The sequence below is a fragment of the Xiphophorus couchianus genome, chromosome 4 (genome assembly GCF_001444195.1).
Source record: "Xiphophorus couchianus chromosome 4, X_couchianus-1.0, whole genome shotgun sequence".
NCBI classification, from domain to species: Eukaryota; Metazoa; Chordata; class Actinopteri; order Cyprinodontiformes; family Poeciliidae; genus Xiphophorus; species Xiphophorus couchianus.
In genome coordinates this window covers 8977393-8996939 of record NC_040231.1, presented here as the reverse complement: position 1 = coordinate 8996939, position 19547 = coordinate 8977393, and the positions used below count along the sequence as shown (strand labels likewise).

Sequence of the window (19547 nt, the reverse complement as noted above, 5' to 3'; positions counted from 1 at the left end):
AACAGATCCCAGGAACAACATCAGACATCTCAGTCCAGAAATGTGCAGTCCTTGGCACAGCCAAGATACTGCGCAGAACCCTCAAGCTCCCAGGCCTCTGGTAGAGGACCCGAGCTCAGAGGATAAGAACCACCCGCGGTGGGTGAGAAGGGAATTTTATATATATATATATATATATATATATATATATATATATATATATATATATATATATATATATATATATATATATGGGGGGGGGGGAGTGTTTGAATGGGGAAAACAAAGGGACATTATTGGACGTCTGAGATTTAATTCAGCGTGAAACAGCGCCACCTGTTGCCCGTCCCCAATCTGTGACGTTTCAAATCAGAAAAAGACATTACGGTTTGGACCGCCCTCTTCTGAGCTTTCCATCCAATAGAATTATGGTTGAGGATTTAGCCCATTCTGATTGGTCAGCAGGTCAGTCCTTCATTTGAGACGGGAAGCAGAGGCACAACCAAACAGCGCACTGCTGTTGTCGGCTTAGGACATGAATTCTTTGGAACAGGCCGAAGGTAACAAAACCATAAAGTAGTTCATTTTACCCAGATTGAAATCTATTTTAGGAGTCATTTAGATTTTTAAATGAAAATATAAAAGATGAATCAGAGGTTGTGATGTAGGGGAAATAGAAGCTGGTATAAAGGCTGGCTAGGGTTATTAGCATACTTGCTAGCTTAGCAGGGAGATATTTCTTTTTAGTTGACAATTGTGTAGTTTAACATCTATTCTTTGATATTAATGAGCGTCATGTCAGACTTTATAACAACATTAACGTTTTACGGTGATTTTCTGTGTTTACGTATCTTAAATTAGAAATAAAAATGTTCTAAACTGAGCATTTGTATTGATGTGTACATTATATCAAAGTCCCAGTTTATTGACAGCCACTCAGAGCTTGTCACCAGAAAAGCTTTTAGTCTGTCCTACATCTCTGATGTTCACTGTAACTGTATTTGAACGTGTCCCTTATTCCAACAGACCTAAAGGCCTTTGAGAGGAGGCTAACGGAGTACATCTCCTGTTTACAACCTGCAACAGGCAGGTGGAGAAGTAAGTACCTGCTATTGCTGACGTGAAACATTATGTATCTTCCAGCATCTTCAGGGTAAAGCATACTGGCATTTAAAGTTAAATATTCACATTAGCTTTGAAAGGTTAATCAGTTTATGTAAATGTAAATATTCCCAAAGCAAAGTGACCTTCACTTATAAAACGTGTCTCTGGTTATGCAGAATAATAGCAGCAAATGCAGAAATCTCTTTTAAGGTCATAGAAATATGATGCTCGGCAGAACAGCATTTTATGTGTTATATTTATTTTGGGTTTTATTTGACTAATGATTTCTTTTATCAGTTGAGGCTTAGACTTTAAGGCTTAGTTTCTTAATGTTTCTCATTGCAGAAACATATACCATTGTAATGCACAAAGTTGAGTTACTACAGTAGCATTTAAAGATGGAGAGGAAACTCATTGCATGATTGTATGATGGCGCTACTTGTTTGACAAGATAAAGAATACTGGATGTTTTCATCATCTAAAACAGCGTTTCTCAATTCCAGTCCTCAGGCCCCCCTGCTCTGCATGTTTTAGATGTGCCTCTATTCGAGAGCAGCTGATTCAAATGATTGCATGACCATCAACTGCTGCAGAAACCTGTTGATCACCCATAGATTCAATCCAGGTGTGTAGCAGAAGGGAAACACGTAAAACATGCAGGGCAGGGGGGCCTGAGGACCGGAATTGAGAAACGCTGATCTAAAATGAGAAACATTTTTAGCCAATTGTGACTGACTTCAGGTTATCTCAGAAGGATGGCTATCGTACTCCAAACTATGTTTCTGTATTTCTAAATGTTTATGAACATAAAATATGTATCTAAAAAATCACCATCATTTCAGGACATATAAGTATTCCTTACATGGAGGTAGCTGTCTCTGGAACTGTAGTGGACAGGAAATGAGGGTTTCATAGATTTTATACAGAGAGACAAGTGGCTAGTTAATCAACTTTGTCTCCCAAGGAATGTTATTATTAAGTTATACCAATGTGCATTTAAATGAGCTGCACATTCAGACACAGACTGCCGCTCTGGAAGTGTTAACGGGTAGTTGGGTTTTTGTCATCATATTTATTTGCACCCAGTTGCTCTGATTCTGTAATTGACAAACATGCTTTCATAAATCATATGTTGAGCTGGTCCTTCTGGCACCCTAATCTACACCGCTGGTTGATGATTTAGCTCTACTACAAGCAAACATCTAGGTATATTTCCTACAATCTTAACATTCGGACAGCATTCCAGTTTGCATAATGTGTATATTAGCAAACATTTCATAATGGCTGCATGTTAAAACAAGCAATTTTTGCTTTGGAAAAAAACTTTCATATTACAAGCTCCTACATGTTTTAAATTGAGACTTTTGCTGTGTTTTGAAGGCTGAAATTCTAAGAGAATATATACATATCCTTCATTTTATATTCAAGCAACTTTATATTGAAGGTAGAGTAATTGATTTTATTACTTGTGTCTTATAACTGCACGTATGTAGGAGGATTCCATTGCTTGGTGTTTAGGGAATATACAGTGTCAGTAGAGATGCATCAACTTTGCTAAATTCCTGAATAGTCACTACAATATGTTGTTTGTAATGTTTTTCTTTTATCTCTGTTTCCAGTGATTTTGATAGTGGTGTCTGTTTGCACAGCCACAGGGGCTTGGAACTGGTTAATAGACCCCGACACTCAGAAGGTTTGTTAAATTGTGTTCATGATGTTTGCATTATACAGATGACACAAATTTGCAATTCTAAAGATTACATATATGATTATTTAAAAAAATCTAAATAACTTTAAACCTGATTTCAGCTAAATTCCAGTGAGTTTCAAGAGAATTTTTTCTTTATGGGATTTCAATGTAATCAAAAATTACTCCTGAGTTTTGATCAGATGAGAGACAAAAAGTAAAACTTTGTCCTATCGAACTTTCCTAACGCTGCTCCTCTCCCTCCTTGATTTGCAGGTTTCTTTTCTTTCATCACTTTGGAATCATCCCTTCTTCACCATCAGCTGCATCACCCTAATAGCGCTCTTCTTTGCTGGGATACACAAACGAGTTGTGGCACCCTCGATGTATCCTTTTTCTGCTGCAGTAAATATAATGTGGAACAGCTCATTTTGCTTTGAGTTAAAAAGAATGGGGGTTTTTTTGTTGTTTTTTTTACATTCTTGGTCGTGGTTATTTCCTTGACGTTTGCACCTCCAGAATTGCTGCCCGCTGCCGGACAGTTTTAGCAGAATACAACATGTCCTGTGATGATGTAAGATTGTCGATTCCTGGAAAATGTATCTTTCATCTTTCTATGAATTTAACAATATTTTATTGAAATGTCTTGACAGACGGGAAAACTCATTCTCAAACCCCGACCGAACATTCAGTGACTACCATCTAGGTTGCTCTGTTCAGTTAGTTTTCATCAATTGTTGACCTCTCATCGGTCCTTCAAGCAGCCTGAACATCAGCGACAAGGTGCAGTGCTGAGGAGGATATCATCATGATGATTTAGAATGAAGAAATGGACAAATGGAGGCTTTTTAAAAGTGTGGCTGTGATGTTATCATTGAAGCTGCTGATATGCTCACCTGACCCTTGATGTATTTTACGAATCGAGTCTCGATGTGTTTATTTCTGTTTCTAAAGTTGAGCATGTATTTTATCTAAATGTTTCTATTTTTAAATTTATTTACCTAATAAACACACGGAGTGTGAAAATGTGTTTTTTTTTGCCTTCTCTTAGATTTTTAAATATAGTTTCTGGCTGTGGTTTGCTACAATTATCTTTCCTCTTGTTTTTCTTATTTAATTTCTTTTTTAAGCCAAACTGTACATGCTCAATCCAATATCTCCTGAAGTGCCTGGGGAAATCCATGCTTGAATGGCCATGGATTTTGTTAGCTTTAATGAAAACAAAGCAAGAAAAGCAGTAGTGGTAAGTTTAGAACCTGCCACTCACAATATGACGGACGCACTAACGTACGCAGGAACAATTCTCTTGGTTGCGACAAAGCGGACCGCTTTCCGTCAACGACGATCTCTTTCCGGCTGTCTGCGTTGACTCTTCCACATGGTTTCCAGCTAGCCTGGGTCTGCGGGCTGCTGGCAGTGTAATCGCCGACATTTCGGACAGAAGACACAGACATCTTGTCACATGAGCACCTAGAAACAGATCAAAATGGGTAAAAGTAAAACCACGAAGTTTAAGCGGCCGCAGTTCAACTCTGTCGGCCTGTCGGTGAGCGCTGTGAAGGAAGCGGACGGTGCGGACGAAGAGCACGATGAGGAAAGCTGTCCGGCTGCGGAGCTGCTGGAAAAAGTAGGACCACGATCGCATCGGGGGTTTAAAGTTATAACTATGAAACGCACCGATCTGAGGGGTGTGTGTTATGTGAATTATTGATTAGCAAGTGATTGACAGTGTTAGGTTATTTGTCCACGGTCACATGTCGGGCTGGGGTTATGTCCCTTTAACCAGGTGTCAGTATGCGTACTGTACAGAAAATAAATACACAACACACAAACTCTTACTACTAATTATTAAAAAATAATTGCTGTATTGCTTTATCACTTAAGTAGAAGAATACCTCTTTGCATATGTGTTACAATTTTATATAATTATTCTTGCTTTATGGTTGTTTGTGTGTTTTGTCTTATATAAGGCACTTTGTGTTGCCCTTATTGTGTATATTTATATGCAGTATAGAGCAATGTACAATAGAGAATTAGGACTAATTAATCTGACTTTTTTTCTCTCTAAGGAAATAATTCAAAATCAAGTACCTAATTCTTTTACGCGATATCAATATCATCATCTTTGTATTGAATGAAATTAATTTCTTATCTGCAAAGGGAATGTTTTTAGTGTTGATTAAAATAGCAAAACAGAAGCACGTTTTGGAAAAAAATAACTTTTATTATTATTTTTTTATAGACCGACAGAAATCTTAATTTTCAACAGTGATGGCTTTACATTTTTGTGTGTGTTTTATAATTGACTTATAATGAATTAACTCCGAAAATGACCTGCAAGCATAATTTCAATGATCTCGTGTGAAATAGATGATGAGGATGGAGGGAGCTGATGTCATTCTGTCATTTTGATCAAATTCTGTTTTGAAAGGGGAAACATTTTCTGTCATAATTACTTTGCATCAAAAAATCCCTCACATACCAGAACAAAATTTAAATATTTATGAAGTCATTGAGACCACAGTCCAGCTGACATCTTCTCAGTCAAGGGCTGCTGCTGAGAATGTGCAGCAAGCAGACATGAGGGTTTCTGCTTATAAAAGAACAATAATCTGTTGTTAGGACAGAAAAGAAAAAGAAACACATAAAAGATCTAATATGATTGCATATTTTTATGCCAGCAGTGAAATTTGGTCAAATATGTTTGGTTGATCTTTCATAAAAGCACAGCAGTGAATAAAGGATGATTTAAAAATGTTTTTAAAATGCAACTCCAAACATCTAGGAGCGACTTGGTGATTATCTGTTTTTAAGCATGATGGAGCATGGAATTGATCAAAATATTTATGTGTTGGGTCTATAGCTCAGAAACCCCCGTGGGCCCAGAAGAAAATCTTTGGGAACCACTGCAATAGCTTAAGCTACCTAAATCTACAACTATTGATGTTTTTTATGAGCCTAATGTATTTCTTGATAAAAGCTTGTGAATTCTTTCCTATTAAGCGTCAATATACAATAAAAACATTTGGTGAAAAATATTTTAATACTGAAGGAGTAAAGTTTTTTTTTTAAAAAGTTAAAATCCTTCTATCAATCTCCAAACATTTCACTTCAACTTTGCTTTTGGAAACAGTAAGGAAATCTTCAAATAAAAGATAAAAAAAAAAAGATTGTAACCTCGATTTAATATCAAGTTGCGTTTTTATTTCCAGTTGCAGAGTCCCAGTGCAGATATTCGAGAGTTTGCATGTGCCAGCATTTCTCGGGTGGTGCAGCAGAGCCAGGCCATTCCCGGTTTCCTCCAGAGGGACGCAGTCAGACGGCTGGGCCCCATGCTGCTGGACGGCAGCTTGGCCGTCAGGGAGACGGCCACTGGGGCGCTCAGGTGAGGGCGCAGCGGGATCTCCGCTCGTCTTTCGTAATGCCGCTAAATTTTCTTTGGGTAAAGTTGGACACATTACACATTCCGTTCATTCTTTTTTTAAAATCTTTCCTTAAGTTGTTTTTATTCAACATTAAGCTGTAAAAAAAACCTCTTGGATTTAGCTAAGAAATACATGTCAGACATGGCAACAAAACAAAGTTTAAAAGATAAAATATCTGCACCACAGAGGACACCAAGCTGAAGAATAATCAAGTTCTAATAATGGCATACTTCTGTTTCGAAATGGCTCTGTGCTAAAAATAGAAAAAAGAAGCCCTTCTGGGCTTTCTAGTTTCATCTCTGGTGTACTGTAAGTGAACATAATCTTTTTTTTTTTAAATAAATGTGTACTTATGTATTGTGCTAGGGACACTATGGAGTACAAAAAGCAAATAGTAAGTAGTTGGGAGGATATGCTCCACATTATTCAGAATTTGATTGTTTAATGTTAAGAGATCTTCATCTTTTCTTTTCATTATGTTTGCACATGAAACAGAACACATTTCTTCCCTCAGCACTTCTTTCAGTATAAAGCAGTCAGAGGTTTTGTGCAACAGATCAGCAAGCTTTGCTTTTTTAGCTTTGCTACTCACACAGGATCTCCTCTGAGTTACTGATGAGTGTGTGTCTGCCTCACAGAAATCTGAGTGCATGCGGAGGTCAGGAGGTGTGCGAAGACATGGTGAGGCACGACATCATGACGCCGCTGACGGCACTGCTTCGAGAGGTGAGACTCCACTGCTGCTTTTAGCTCACTGCATCTTCTTAACTCCTCCTCATCTGTACACTGTAACATCTGCAGGAACTGGATGTCAATCAAGCACACAGGGAGTAATATATTTTTACAAGGTTCTAACAGGTGATTTTCAAAGTTTTGAAAGTTCTTGATTTCTGTTTAAAGTCCTTGAAAGTGCTTGGTATTTTAACTAAACGTTTGATTAAAAGCCTAAATTTGGAAACAGTTGAAAATAGACGTTTTCATGCACTGTATAATAAGACATACACACACACACATTTTCTTTCTTACTGTCTAAAGTGAAATCAGACTAAACGTCTCTTGTTTTAGGTTAGTTAGAATTACCAGAACTATTTTTATTTCCTAAATGACAGAAAACTTAACAAGAATATTTTTTGTATATTGCGTATAAGCATTTAAATTTTGACAAGGAAGGTCATTTACCGTAACATGTTTTGTTTGGATTGTTTCAATGTAAGGAATATTTATTATTCCTAATGGCTTAGTGACTTATTGGTCGGTGTACTGTATTTTCCGCACTATGAGGCGCACCTAAAAACCTTAAATTTTCTCAAAAGCCGACAGTGCGCCTTATAATCCGGTGCACCTTATATATGGACCAATATTGAGCCACAACAGGTCTCGCAACTACGGTAAGCAGCCGCCAACTTCATTTTCCCCCGTAGAAGAAGAAGCGTGCGGTGCATGCTGGGTTTTGTGTAAAGACCCCAAAATGGCTCCTATTAAGAGACACGCTTACGACGCAGAGTTTAAACTCAAGGCGATCAGTCACGCAGTAGAACACGGGAATAGAGCAGCAGCGAGAGAATTTAACATGAATGAATCAACGGTGCGGAAGTGGATATATATTGCGATTGCACTAACGTTTGATTTACTGTAACAGTATCAGACTGTTTTTTACGTGTTTATTGAATCGAGGAAAAGTTTCCCTCCACTATATGTTATACCTTGCTGTTGTTAAAAGATAAACTGTGTTACAAAAATACCACGTCACTGACTTTACCTCAGGGAAAATAATAAAACAGCTGTTTATTCATTTTGGGAATGAAAGGAGTTTTCAGAACGCTGGTTTGTAATCTATTAATAAAGTTTGACTGACCTATCTGACTATTTTGTTAACATTCCCTTTAGGGCAGTTCCATCTAATGGCTGCATAACGTAACCCCAGCCTCTGCTGTAGCGTCTGTTCTATGCGCCTTATAATGCGGTGCGCCTTATATATGAAAAAAGTTTTAAAATAGGCCATTCATTGAAGGTGTGCCTTATAATGTGGTGCGCCTTATAGTGCGGAAAATACGGTAATTGAAATATATATGTTATACATTCTGTATAATACTATCACAAGACATTATTAATAACAGTAAATTATATCACATTATATCACATTTAAACTGCCTTTTAGTTCATTTGTATTGTTTTTATCTCCAAAATGTTGAGTGCTGGAAAAGTTTAAAAACCTATCTTAAAATACTTGAAAAGTGCTTGAATTTTACTGTGGGAGAAGTATACCAACCCTGTTTTTAAGACTGTATTCACAGAAGCAAAAACAAAAAATTGACTTGCAGTGAAATTTATTATGTGGTGTTGACATTTTGAACCAAAGGCAGTACTTTATTAAAGTGACAAATACAGTGTACGTATCTGCTGCTTCCTTGCTCAGAATGTTGTTTTCTTTCCAGTGTTGTACTAGTTTCGACACTGCTGCTGTTGCAATGAAAGACCAGAGCAATCCTGTGGAGGGAGTGGCCATTGAAGCTGTGAACCTACTGTGGAATCTCTGGTAAGCCAACAAGTTGGTATGTAGGGTTTTTATTGATTTATTTCCTCCCCTAAAGATGTTGTTGTGGCTTTGTTACTCTGCTGCAACACAGATCTTTCTCCATTCTTAAAATCAGAATAAGTCAAGAGATACATATTTAGCTATTTCTATTTGATATTTCTTTTAATCATTCCACTATCAGGAATATTTAGAACAAAATCAAGTTCTATTCAAAGAATTTCACTGTTAATTGTGTGACTGTGGCCACCCTGCAGCCACCGTTTAGGTGTACACCTGCTAAATCTTCAATTCTTCAGCTGATTGTGTCATCCATCTGTCGTTCATTTAGTGAGAGCAGCAGCCAGGCAGTGTCTTTGTTCAACAAATCCGGCCTTTTGGACATGGTTGTCCACTGCTTGGAGAGACACCCTCACAACGTGGAGCTGTCCATATCAGCTGGTAGGTCTGACAGAGCATTTACTCTAGTTAACAGGATTTCCTTTTAAGTTCTTCATTTAAAGTTTCTGGTAGGCATTTGACACTTGGTGAATTTAAACTGCCTTTTAGTTTATTTGTATTGTTTTTATATCCAAAATGTCAAGTGGTGGAAAAGTTTAAAAACCTATCCCATACCAGCATGGGACACTTACTGGTATCAAGATTTACTTGAATTTTTTTAAATTTAACCAGATAAGTTGATTGAGAATAAATTCTCATCTTCAACAACAAACTGTTCAGAAAACATTAAAACATCAAACAACAGAATATCATTGTTGCCATTTATTCCCATTTGTTCTACTGGGTTAGAGAAAGTGAGTTTTCATTAGCTGTATGTAGCATAAAGTAAGTCAGCATTGCCCCATACCCATCTGTTGCTGCACACCACATGTTAGCTGGCTGAAAGAAGGTTATTAAATTTTTCCCTAAACTAATAGAAAAGACATTTAGCTGTAAAACTTTTCATTTTTCATCTAGCTGTTTTTTTCTGAATTTTACAGAAAGGAAATAAAATACAAGATTATTAAGCAACTAAAACAAAAAAATTGGTCAGAAATAGGAAGTAAATTTCTCTCCCAAATATCCTTCAGCTGCTGTCTACAGTTTCCAGGTGTTAAAAAGCTGTTTTTAAAGGATGAGATGCTACAAATTCAGGTAAATAACCCCAAAGTGTTTGACAGTAAGCATGCTTTAGTGTATTTTATTTTAGAAGTAGAGTCGATACGTACGCATTTCAGTGAGCTTTTAATGGGTATATTCATCTCAGTTGATTTTAAGGTATTATAAGCTAATCTGCCATCTCAGTTGGAGGAATCTGACTCTTATTGTTTGTGTTTCTCAGCTCACTGTTTGCACACTGTGACCGAGGACAACCCCGAGCTGCTGCGTAGCATGAATGCCGCAGTACTTGAAGCCCTAGAAAAAGTGCTACTGTCATCTCAGCCAGGCATGGCGCACATTCTCCTCAGGACTTTAGCTGCAGGTAAAATTCATCTCTTGTCATAATTGTCTCTTTCACTTTTTAAGGTGGCCCAAAAACTGCAGTGTATATTTCCATAGAATCTCCTGATTTCCTGCCTTGTCTCTCAGGTACGCTGTGGAACATGAAGACCAGCTTGCTTGCGGCCCGACAAGCCCAGACCCTCAACGCTGTGGTAGCCACCCTGTCACAGTGTCTGGATTTGGACGCAGGGGTGTTGATACCTGAACTCAGACGAGCGGAAGAGGCTAACCACAGAAACACGGCTCCTGTGGCCGAAGCAGAACAGGCAGAGGCAGCGGCGGAGCCCGCTGAGGAGGAGATGGACGAGGAGGACGCACCCATGAAGAAGAAGAATGGAAAAACTATAAAGGTTGACACTGACTTTTCCGACCTGCTGCCTGTAAGTAGACACACTGGTTGCTACAGAAAGCACCTCTAAACTTTTTCACATTTCGTTATATTAGAATAAGAAACTTGTTTTTTTTTCTTGACCAAACCAGAAAACTGTCCTTGTTACTCGCCTAAATAAAATTTTGTGCATCTAATTGCCTTTAGAAGTCACATATATAATGGCACTGTTAGTAATTTAATCAGAGGGGACATAGCAAACATGCAGAAGAAGGTCCTTTGGTCAGATGAGATGAAAATGTAAGTTTCTGGCCTGCATAAAAAATGCACATCAACAGCACAGTGAAACATAGTGGTGGCAGCATCATGCTCAACTGATTCTTTGCAATCCTGGAATAAAATCACGCCGGAAAAGGCTTACATCCAGCCAGAGCTACAATGAAATGGTTTAGATCAAAACATGTTCAAAATTAAATGGCCTAATCAAAGGACAGACCTAAAACCTCATTCAGTCTGAGTTGTTTTGCAAAAGAATGGACAAAAATATTTACTCTCTGTGTGAAATTGATTCAAGAACCGATTGAGATATGACTCAGAAAATTTAAAATTAAAGGAAACATTTTGGTCCAGGGTGTTAAAAGTATGCCGGATATTTTTAAAACAATTAGACTAATGCTAGCTTTAATGCAGTCATGCTTTTAAGTCAAACTGAGTTAGCTATAAAGCTAATGTTAGCTTAAATGCTAATTTTAGTTCCGCTTCTAACAATAGAAAATTAGCTACCTAATTATCTACAATGTCAGTAAAATACATTAAAGTTTGTAGTTGTAATATGACAAAATGTGGAGAAATTAAAAGGGTGTAAATACTTTTGCAATAAAACTGCTTCAACAATAATAAAACATGGAATCAGAACACCATAAGCTGAATGTCTGTTATCTTCTCACAGTTTATTTTGTCGTCATCCATCAGAGTTTAAGTAGGTCAGTGCACATCTGGTTATTTTCCCCTGAATCCATCAACACCACTTCTGACAGATCTTTTGTTCACTTCATATCCTCAGGTGGAGTCAAATAAGTCAAGTCCTGTTTTCACGCTGCTGATGTGGCTCAGCAGTGTCCACATCAGCCTTTGTGATGTTGAAGCTTTCACAAAGACTGTTTGTTAACAGCATTCATAAATTAAGGTGGTGATATCTGTTTGCAGGTTTACTGAGGGCTGCACAGTGGCGCAGTTGGTAGCACTGTTGCCTTGCAGCAAGAAGGTCCTGGGTTCGATTCCCGGCTGGGGTCTTTCTGCATGGAGTTTGCATGTTCTCCCTGTGCATGCGTGGGTTCTCTCTGGGTACTCCGGCTTCCTCCCACAGTCCAAAAACATGACTGTCAGGTTAATTGGTCTCTTTAAATTCTCCCTAGGTGTGAGTGTGCGTGCGCATGGTTGTTTGTCCTGTATGTCTCTGTGTAGAATACTACCACAAGACATTATTAATAAGTGTAGTAAATTACTTCATATACTAACATATTGAAACTCTTTTCATTTGGTTCATTTGTATTGTTTTGTTTGGAGCTGAAAAAGTTTGAAGAGAAAGAAAAGTTAGAAATTTTACTGTGGGAAAAGTCTATAAAATCTGCTGAGATAAATTATATGATTTGTGTAGCTTAATAACTTTGAAGCTCTTTGAAAAATCTCAGGTTGTGAAAACAAACTAGTTCTTTTCTGGAACCAGTTAGGAATTGAATCAAGCACCTGCCCTGTTTAAGAACTGGATCCACTTGTATGGAAAAATCCTCACAGTGATTCTCAGACGTCTCATAGATTCCCTGTAGCTTAGATTGAGATGTGATGCTGTTCATGGGAAATATGCGGCCTGCTTTTTGACTTTAGAGCTACCCACCAATGACAGGTGGAAAGGCAACACATGAGTCATCCGGAAGTGCAACACCAGGCCGACGGTGCAGACAAACTGTGGAGTAGACGCATCGCGGGTCATTTGGGGACTGGTGACTGGCTGACTCAACCCCGGCGAGACAGATCTGTCCCTCACGGCTCGGTCACGAACAGAACCCCAAGATCATGTTGACGTTCCACAATTTCCCCTCTAAAATATTAAACTATTCAGGCATAATACTACTGAAACACACACATTCATTGTGGCCCTAAATATAGCAGCGTAGCTTAAGCCAAGTTTCTCCATCAGCTACTTTCTATGCAGGCTGTCACCACGACCCAGCTCAGAAATGTGCAACCTGACGTGTTCGAGTACATCAGCAGGAATAAATCGCTCCTCTGTAGCGAGCAGCTGGAATCAGACTGGGCGATAGCAGCGCTGGCAGTCATGGTTGTATTGGGATGTTGACTCACGCTGCTGTTTGTTTGTGTCCAGAGGGGTAAGGAGGAGCTGAGGGAGGCAACGGCCTTGCTGACAGCCCAGCAAACGTCCTTGGAGATCATTGTCAACATGTGCTGCTCTGACGGTGAGTGTTGAGGGAACGGACAGCAGTGCTGACCCCAGGCACTTTCATCTAAAATGTATTTCCTGTGACATGGCCACCAAGTGTGGATTTGTCATTCTGAGCGGCTGTTAGACCAGTAAACGTATTGCCAGGGTGATTTCAGAACATTAAAGTATTCTTTATTGCTCTCCTTTTCTGTTTAGATCCTTCTGATGACGAGTGGGAGGAGGAGTCAAGCAGCGATGAAAGTGACTTGGGTCCTGACGGACTCTGCGACGGACTGTCCAGTCTGATGTCTCCACTGTGCTTATCAGCTGAGGTTCAAGGGGCCTTGATCAACCACAGCATACCAGAAAAGGCAAACATCACTCTGCTTCCTCAATCACACCTCACCTCTGTCACTACATGCACAGGAAGAATTCATTACAGAGTCAGAGAGTGTTGACAAGTGCCTAAAGTGGGTTAAGCTGTCATCTTTGCAGCTGTGGTTGCAAGCCTAAAAGAAACAGCTCTTTGAATATTTTCAAAAATTTTCAGTGGACTTTAAGGAGTGCCTAATATTGAAGAGGAAGAAAATGGGAATTTTTTTTTAACAAATAAAACATCTGAAAAGTATGGCATTTTGTGGACTAAAAGTCACACTTCCTTTCATAGTTTGCTCCTTCTTCATGACCCGTTTTGTGACTGATATGTTAAATATTAATTCATACTGATACACATGAGCCAATGATTAAACATTACCATCTGCACACATGAGGATAGCTAATCACAATCTGAAAACTAGATAGTGGAACCTCCCCATAGCTGCCGGTGTTGTGACGATCTGTGCTACCTCGTCAAATTTTCTTTTTGTAGCACATCTAGATAGCTATGTTTAAACAGTTATAATACCTGTTGAGACTTGTGAACAGTGCAGTTAGGTCTCAATGCCCTGTTAGTTGTCTAGGACAGTGGTTCTCAAACTTTTTTCAGTGATGTACCCCCTTAAAAATATATTTTTAGTCAAGTACCCCCTGACACGGGCAAAACATTTTTGGAATAAAAAGAGGTACAGTGCTGTAAATACCCTGTAAATACTGAATATTAAATTCAGTGCATGAACACACATTTATATTTTATTGAACTTTTTACAAAATAATTTTCCCCAAGACTTATTATGAGGAGCCTACTGATTTTTTAAAGATATTTTGAAAAGCTTCACGTACCCCCTGCAGTACCTCCACGTACCCCCAGGGGTACGCGTACCCCCATTTGAGAACCACTGGTCTAGGAGATGAGCATAAATGACTTTGCAGGCAGGCCTTCTTGGTGTTACAGCTTAATGCAATGTAACTGCCTTTCAGTCACCCCAGATTTACTGCATGTGTCTCCGCTGCACCCCATACGCACTTTGCCAGCGGTGAGAGAAGTTCCTGATCACCTTAACTTAGAGCACGGACATCTGTGTGTCAGAAACTTTCATGGACAAAGTCTCCCTACATAGAAGCACCTTTCACAGCAGTGTTAGAGCTCCATGTCTTTTTTTTGTGCATCTCTACCAACTTTTGAACATGGAGACTGACATTTTTAACTTTGCAGAATAGCTGAAAATTAGATTGGAAGGAAAACATCTGTGAAAAGCAATTTTTCACTTCTCACTGGAGATGCTCAATTAGATTCTGGGCTTGATTTGACTAGACCATTCTAACACATAAATATGCTTTGTTCAACACTATGCCATTGCAGTTCTGACTGTGTCCAGGGTGAACCATTGTCCTGTCTGAGGTCTATTTCAATTTCCAACATGCTTTCTTCAGCACTGGACTTGGGCACCACTGTATTAAATTTTATGTCCACGCATCAAAGTAATACAAATACTGAATACAAATGCAAAATGTTTTTCATATTTTAATTCTATATTAAAAACATCTTAATGTGATTGTCATGTGTCATTTTCCTTTTTTATGTTGTGTTTTTCTGACACATGTAATAACCTACATTTGTGGTTGTACTGTGTGGTTATGTTCAGTAGTTACTTGATGAATATTGTGGAAGGAACTGTTTGTTTCTGATTATGCAGTGAACCCCACTTAGCTTCTCCCACATACATGCTTTGATTGCATTGTAATATGTTTTCTCTTCTCTGGATTCAAGGTTCTCAAAAAAACATCCTTCCCCAGAGAGGAAGCCACCAATGTGTGCCAAGAGAACCCATCCTGGAGAAGCCTGAGCAGGCGGTACTCGTCTTCATCGACTCAAAATTGGTTGCAGCTTTTAACTTTTCACCGTATAAACTAAACGCCTCCTCTTTGTGTAGGATGCGGCGGGTTCAGTCCCGGGCGCTGACTTGCCTCCACAGCATACTCTCCACCATGGATGCAGAGTCTCTGGGCGGTGAGGCAGCCCTGCAGGGAGCAGCACAGCACCTGTCCTCACTGGTCTTTGGTGCTGAAGGTCTCAGATTCTTGTCGATATTTTTGCAATTTAGCACTTTTGATACTTTACCAGTTTAGTATTCATAGGCATGTGTGAAAGCAACAAGCAGAACTGACATTTAAACTTTTTTCTGTTGCAGAAATCCCAAAAGATGAGGAGTTCCTTGAGGCCGTCATCAGCGCCATGCGTTCTCTCCTGCAGATAATTGCCTCCAAAAACATCAGCCAGGTACAAAATACAGTACTATTCAGTGTCACTGATGGTAATCAGAAATATACATTTAAGATTTCATCCTTTTTAGACTGCGTATTGTAGCATAGCTTTTCAAAATATTTAACTGTCTAGCAGTGTATTTCTTTTCACAGCAGAGTTTTATAAATGAGAAAGTCTTAGAAAGGATACTATGGAGAATGACCTGCTGGTTCTGCTTAGCATATATTTAGGTTGATGACATCACAAGAGATGCAAGAATCATTTTTATTAATGTTGTCTAAATCTGTGTAGCATTCTAAAAGTTTTTGTCTTGCAGCTTTACACAATGAAAATAAACACTCTTTCAAAGAAGTATTCTGATTTAAAAACATGAACAAAACAGGAATTTTGAATCATCTTTCTTTTAACGGACGAATTGCAAAGCAAAAACAAACTGAGCATTGTGTGTCCCTCTGTAGGTTACAAACTATATTTAGTGATTCTGACTAGAAGCTTTAACCCAACACTATTTCCAACTTGGAAAACAACTCTATGACTGAATGGCTGCTTTTTCTGTCGTGTTTTTGTTTGTTCAGTGCATGACCCCCCAGCAGCTGATGAGTCTGAGCGAGGCAGCCACCCGCTGCGATGTTGTCAGTGTGAGGGTTAACGCCGTCGCCATCCTAGGAATCACTGGAGGCACATTAGCCAAAGAAAAGGGCACGGTGGAAACCCTTCAGGTACCAATTCTTCCATTTTTTATTTTGTTTGTGCCCAAATGTTTGCTCCTTCTCTGAGAACTTTTGATCCTGCAGATGATTGGAAATGCCTTGCTTCAAGTCGCTACGAGGGATTCCGATCTGGTTGTGAACGGAGAAGCGCTCGACGCTTTGTTTGATGTGTTCGCTGATGGAGAGGAGGCAGAAATGGCGGCTAAAAACCTCAACTTACTGCCTGCACTTAAGGCACTTCAGCCCGTCTTCAAGGCAAAGGTTGTAGAGATGAACTAACATATAGTTTAGGCAATTTTTGTAATTAGGTCATTCTTTTGATTTCCAAAAAATATTCCAATAAAATTTATTTCAGGATCTCATCTCTCCAATACATTAAGATACTTATCCATCTTTCCTTTTCTTAATAGATCCGTAAAGAAGGCCGGGGTAAATACAGCCCTCAGCAGCTGTGTGTGCTGGACAACATCAAAGTCAACCTAAGAAGATTTATTGGTTATCTGGAAAAGGTGGTGAAGAAATAAGGACTTTGTCTTCGTAACACTGTGATCAGTTGTTGAGACATGATGAGATGGTGCAGTTGAGAAACCATCACTTATTTATGTATTTTTAAAAATAATTACTGTTTACAGTTGTTTGAGTTATGTGAATATTTTTTGTGAAAAGGAAGAGGTGGTGGCATTTTGTCTGTGAAGACTCACCAACACGGTTTAAAAGATCTCAGCAAATTTTGATGGCATGTCAACAACATTTTTAAAAGATACGGTTGACAAAAAGCAGACTGCAGTTTTTCTTTCATTTTTACCCTTTCACTTATCCTAACTAGTAGAGGAGACCTATTTGGGGAAATGAAGCAGTCATATTGCTAGGACACTACAGACTGCTGTTACTTTACAGATATTTTACAGCAGAATGATCCATTTTATTTTTAGAAAATAAACTGCTTTTCTTAAATTAATCACATCACGGGGCTATTTTGTGTCCATTGTGCAGACTTTTGAAAATCACTCTTTGAAAGCCACTTTTGTAGATTCATATTTTTAAGTTAAAATTGCTACACAAGTTTTCAAGCTTATAGAAAAACTAGAGCTAAATATGCTCTGTCTAATAGGGAGAAAATTAACTCCATATTACAGGGGATGGCTAAAGTATTCACACCCTGTTACCTGTCCCAGCAGAACAAAAGGAGACTCACAGCATGATGCTGCCACCACCATAAAGAGATGCAGAGTGCATTTTTTATTTGCTTAACAAAAAGAATAAGGAAGAAGACCATGGATGCGTTTCCATTTCATAATTATGTTCTATTTTGTTTGTTTACTACATAAAATTCTAATAAAATATTAGATTTGCTGTTGTTGCATGTCAAGATTCAATGGAGGTAAATACTTTTGTAAGGTTAAGTGAGCAAAGGTACAAGGAAATCATGAAATTAAAAATTCTCTAACCTTGTTCAGAGTTCTAAAATGTGATATTTTGAATTTACTTTCAGAAATTAGATAGCTTTTAATAAGATAGCTTATTAAAAATCTGTGTTGTAAATAATTAGTTCTTCAATCTGAAACTTTCTGGGGAAAAAATAGACTTGCTGTGGTTGCTGACAGGACTAGTATTTAGTTCAGCAGTGAATGGAAACGGTGTTAAAAATATTTATTGGTGTATCAGAAATATTTTTGTGCCAGAACTTTGATACTACATAGTTTCATTAAAATCTGATCAATTTCCTAATAAAGTGAAAAGAAATTCCACTAATCCCTCCATTTTTCTGAAACAAGGTATGTTATGTGGGAAAAAAATATTTAAACTTCTCAAAAGTAAATGCATAAAGTTCTGAGCCATGATGCAAACATGAACTTATTTGAAGTCGTCTTGCTGTAACGGTTTAAAATAAAAATACATTTGGTGTAAGGTAAGATATCCCAGTTGGAAAAATCAGTTGACTATTTTTTTTTATCACTTGATTAGTTCATGGTAAACCTCTGGGTCATGAGAGAACCATTTAGAATAGCGTAAAAAGAACTTTCAACAGAAGTACTGAAAAATTTCATATGAAATCAAAACTTTTGGTTTTGTTTTTGAATATCTTATTAATTAATTATTAATTCATCTTATTAATTATTTATTATTAAAAATGGTCAGTGAATAATAACTCTTAAATTGTTCAAATCAGCAAGGTACTTGCTCAAAATCCTGGTTTGCAAAAGATCTGAACTGAAGTCTAATCTTGATGAATAGTCTACAGCTGTTCCATTATCATTTGTTTTGGAAGTGACTAGAGGCGCTTTCCCACTGCCAGGTCTCGCTCCAACTGGTTAATTACGTTCTTTGTGTTTTTCTGTCAGGATTTCTGACAAATGTGGAAATTTCTTCAAAACGCTAGCTTTGATGTAAAACCTGTTCTGGCTTACAGGGAATTAATTTTTTAAGTCCTCATTTCTTAGAACGTTATAACTGACTAGTTTTGCATATTGCTTGCAGCAAGATTTATATATTTTCAAACCGCTACTATTTTCAGGTTAATACAATTACTTTGAATAGTTGAATATACGTGGACCTACTTACAGATAATGAGACCACATTAGATTTAGATTTAATAAATTATCACACTATTATAATATAAAAACAGTCAGTGGTGGATTTCAGCTAATAAGCTTAAAGGTAGTTTATAAAAGCATTACATTTTCTTATTTGATATTCAAATCAGTTGGTACAGTAAGTGGCAATGACCTATGACCCTGGCTCTGCTTGTTGAATTACAAAACTATGGAGGAATAAGCTTGCCACAGTCAATAAAAATATCAAAAATAAATAAGTGGCTTAATAGTATATTTACTATGGCCAAACTGGAGCAGATAAGATGTATTTTGCTGATTTGAGAATTGGGAAATTATAGGGCAACAGCAGCACGACATACAGAAAACTGACAGGTTGTCGTTTTTCTATTTTTTATTTTTAATTAATTTATAGAATAACAAAAAGTTTTTCAAATTGAGCTTAAAAAGTGAACCACATGCAGATTAATTGCTCACATAGTGAGCTAATTTGGGTTTTTATTTCTCTAAATTTGAGTGATTGTTTTACAGGCAATGAAACCCCAAATTCATTTTGTCGTAAGATTATAATTATATAATAAAGTATTTTTAATACAGATACATAGTATGTTTGATGAATGAAAAGACTGCTGACTTAACAGTTGTTGAGCATAAAATCATTGACAC

At 37.8% G+C, this 19547-nt stretch overlaps 2 protein-coding genes across 2 annotated transcripts; both read left to right on the top strand.

The window, feature by feature from the left end:
- The first annotated feature begins 297 nt into the window (after positions 1 to 297).
- On the top strand, positions 298 to 3798 carry cnep1r1 (CTD nuclear envelope phosphatase 1 regulatory subunit 1). Its single transcript, XM_028015097.1, has 6 exons — positions 298 to 539; positions 1006 to 1077; positions 2703 to 2776; positions 3047 to 3156; positions 3290 to 3344; positions 3424 to 3798. The coding sequence occupies exons 1-6, from the start codon at positions 515 to 517 to the stop codon at positions 3463 to 3465; spliced, it is 378 nt and encodes a 125-aa protein (XP_027870898.1). The 5' UTR covers positions 298 to 514; the 3' UTR covers positions 3466 to 3798.
- Positions 3799 to 4104: 306 nt separating this feature from the next.
- Positions 4105 to 18077, top strand: heatr3 (HEAT repeat containing 3). The gene is made up of 15 exons (XM_028015096.1): positions 4105 to 4397; positions 5983 to 6155; positions 6834 to 6921; positions 8631 to 8731; positions 9060 to 9169; positions 10050 to 10190; positions 10298 to 10590; positions 12922 to 13012; positions 13195 to 13349; positions 15125 to 15207; positions 15288 to 15424; positions 15546 to 15634; positions 16195 to 16338; positions 16414 to 16590; positions 16740 to 18077. Exons 1-15 carry the CDS (start codon positions 4257 to 4259, stop codon positions 16851 to 16853), a joined length of 2037 nt encoding a protein of 678 aa, XP_027870897.1. The 5' UTR covers positions 4105 to 4256; the 3' UTR covers positions 16854 to 18077.
- Positions 18078 to 19547: the final 1470 nt, after the last annotated feature.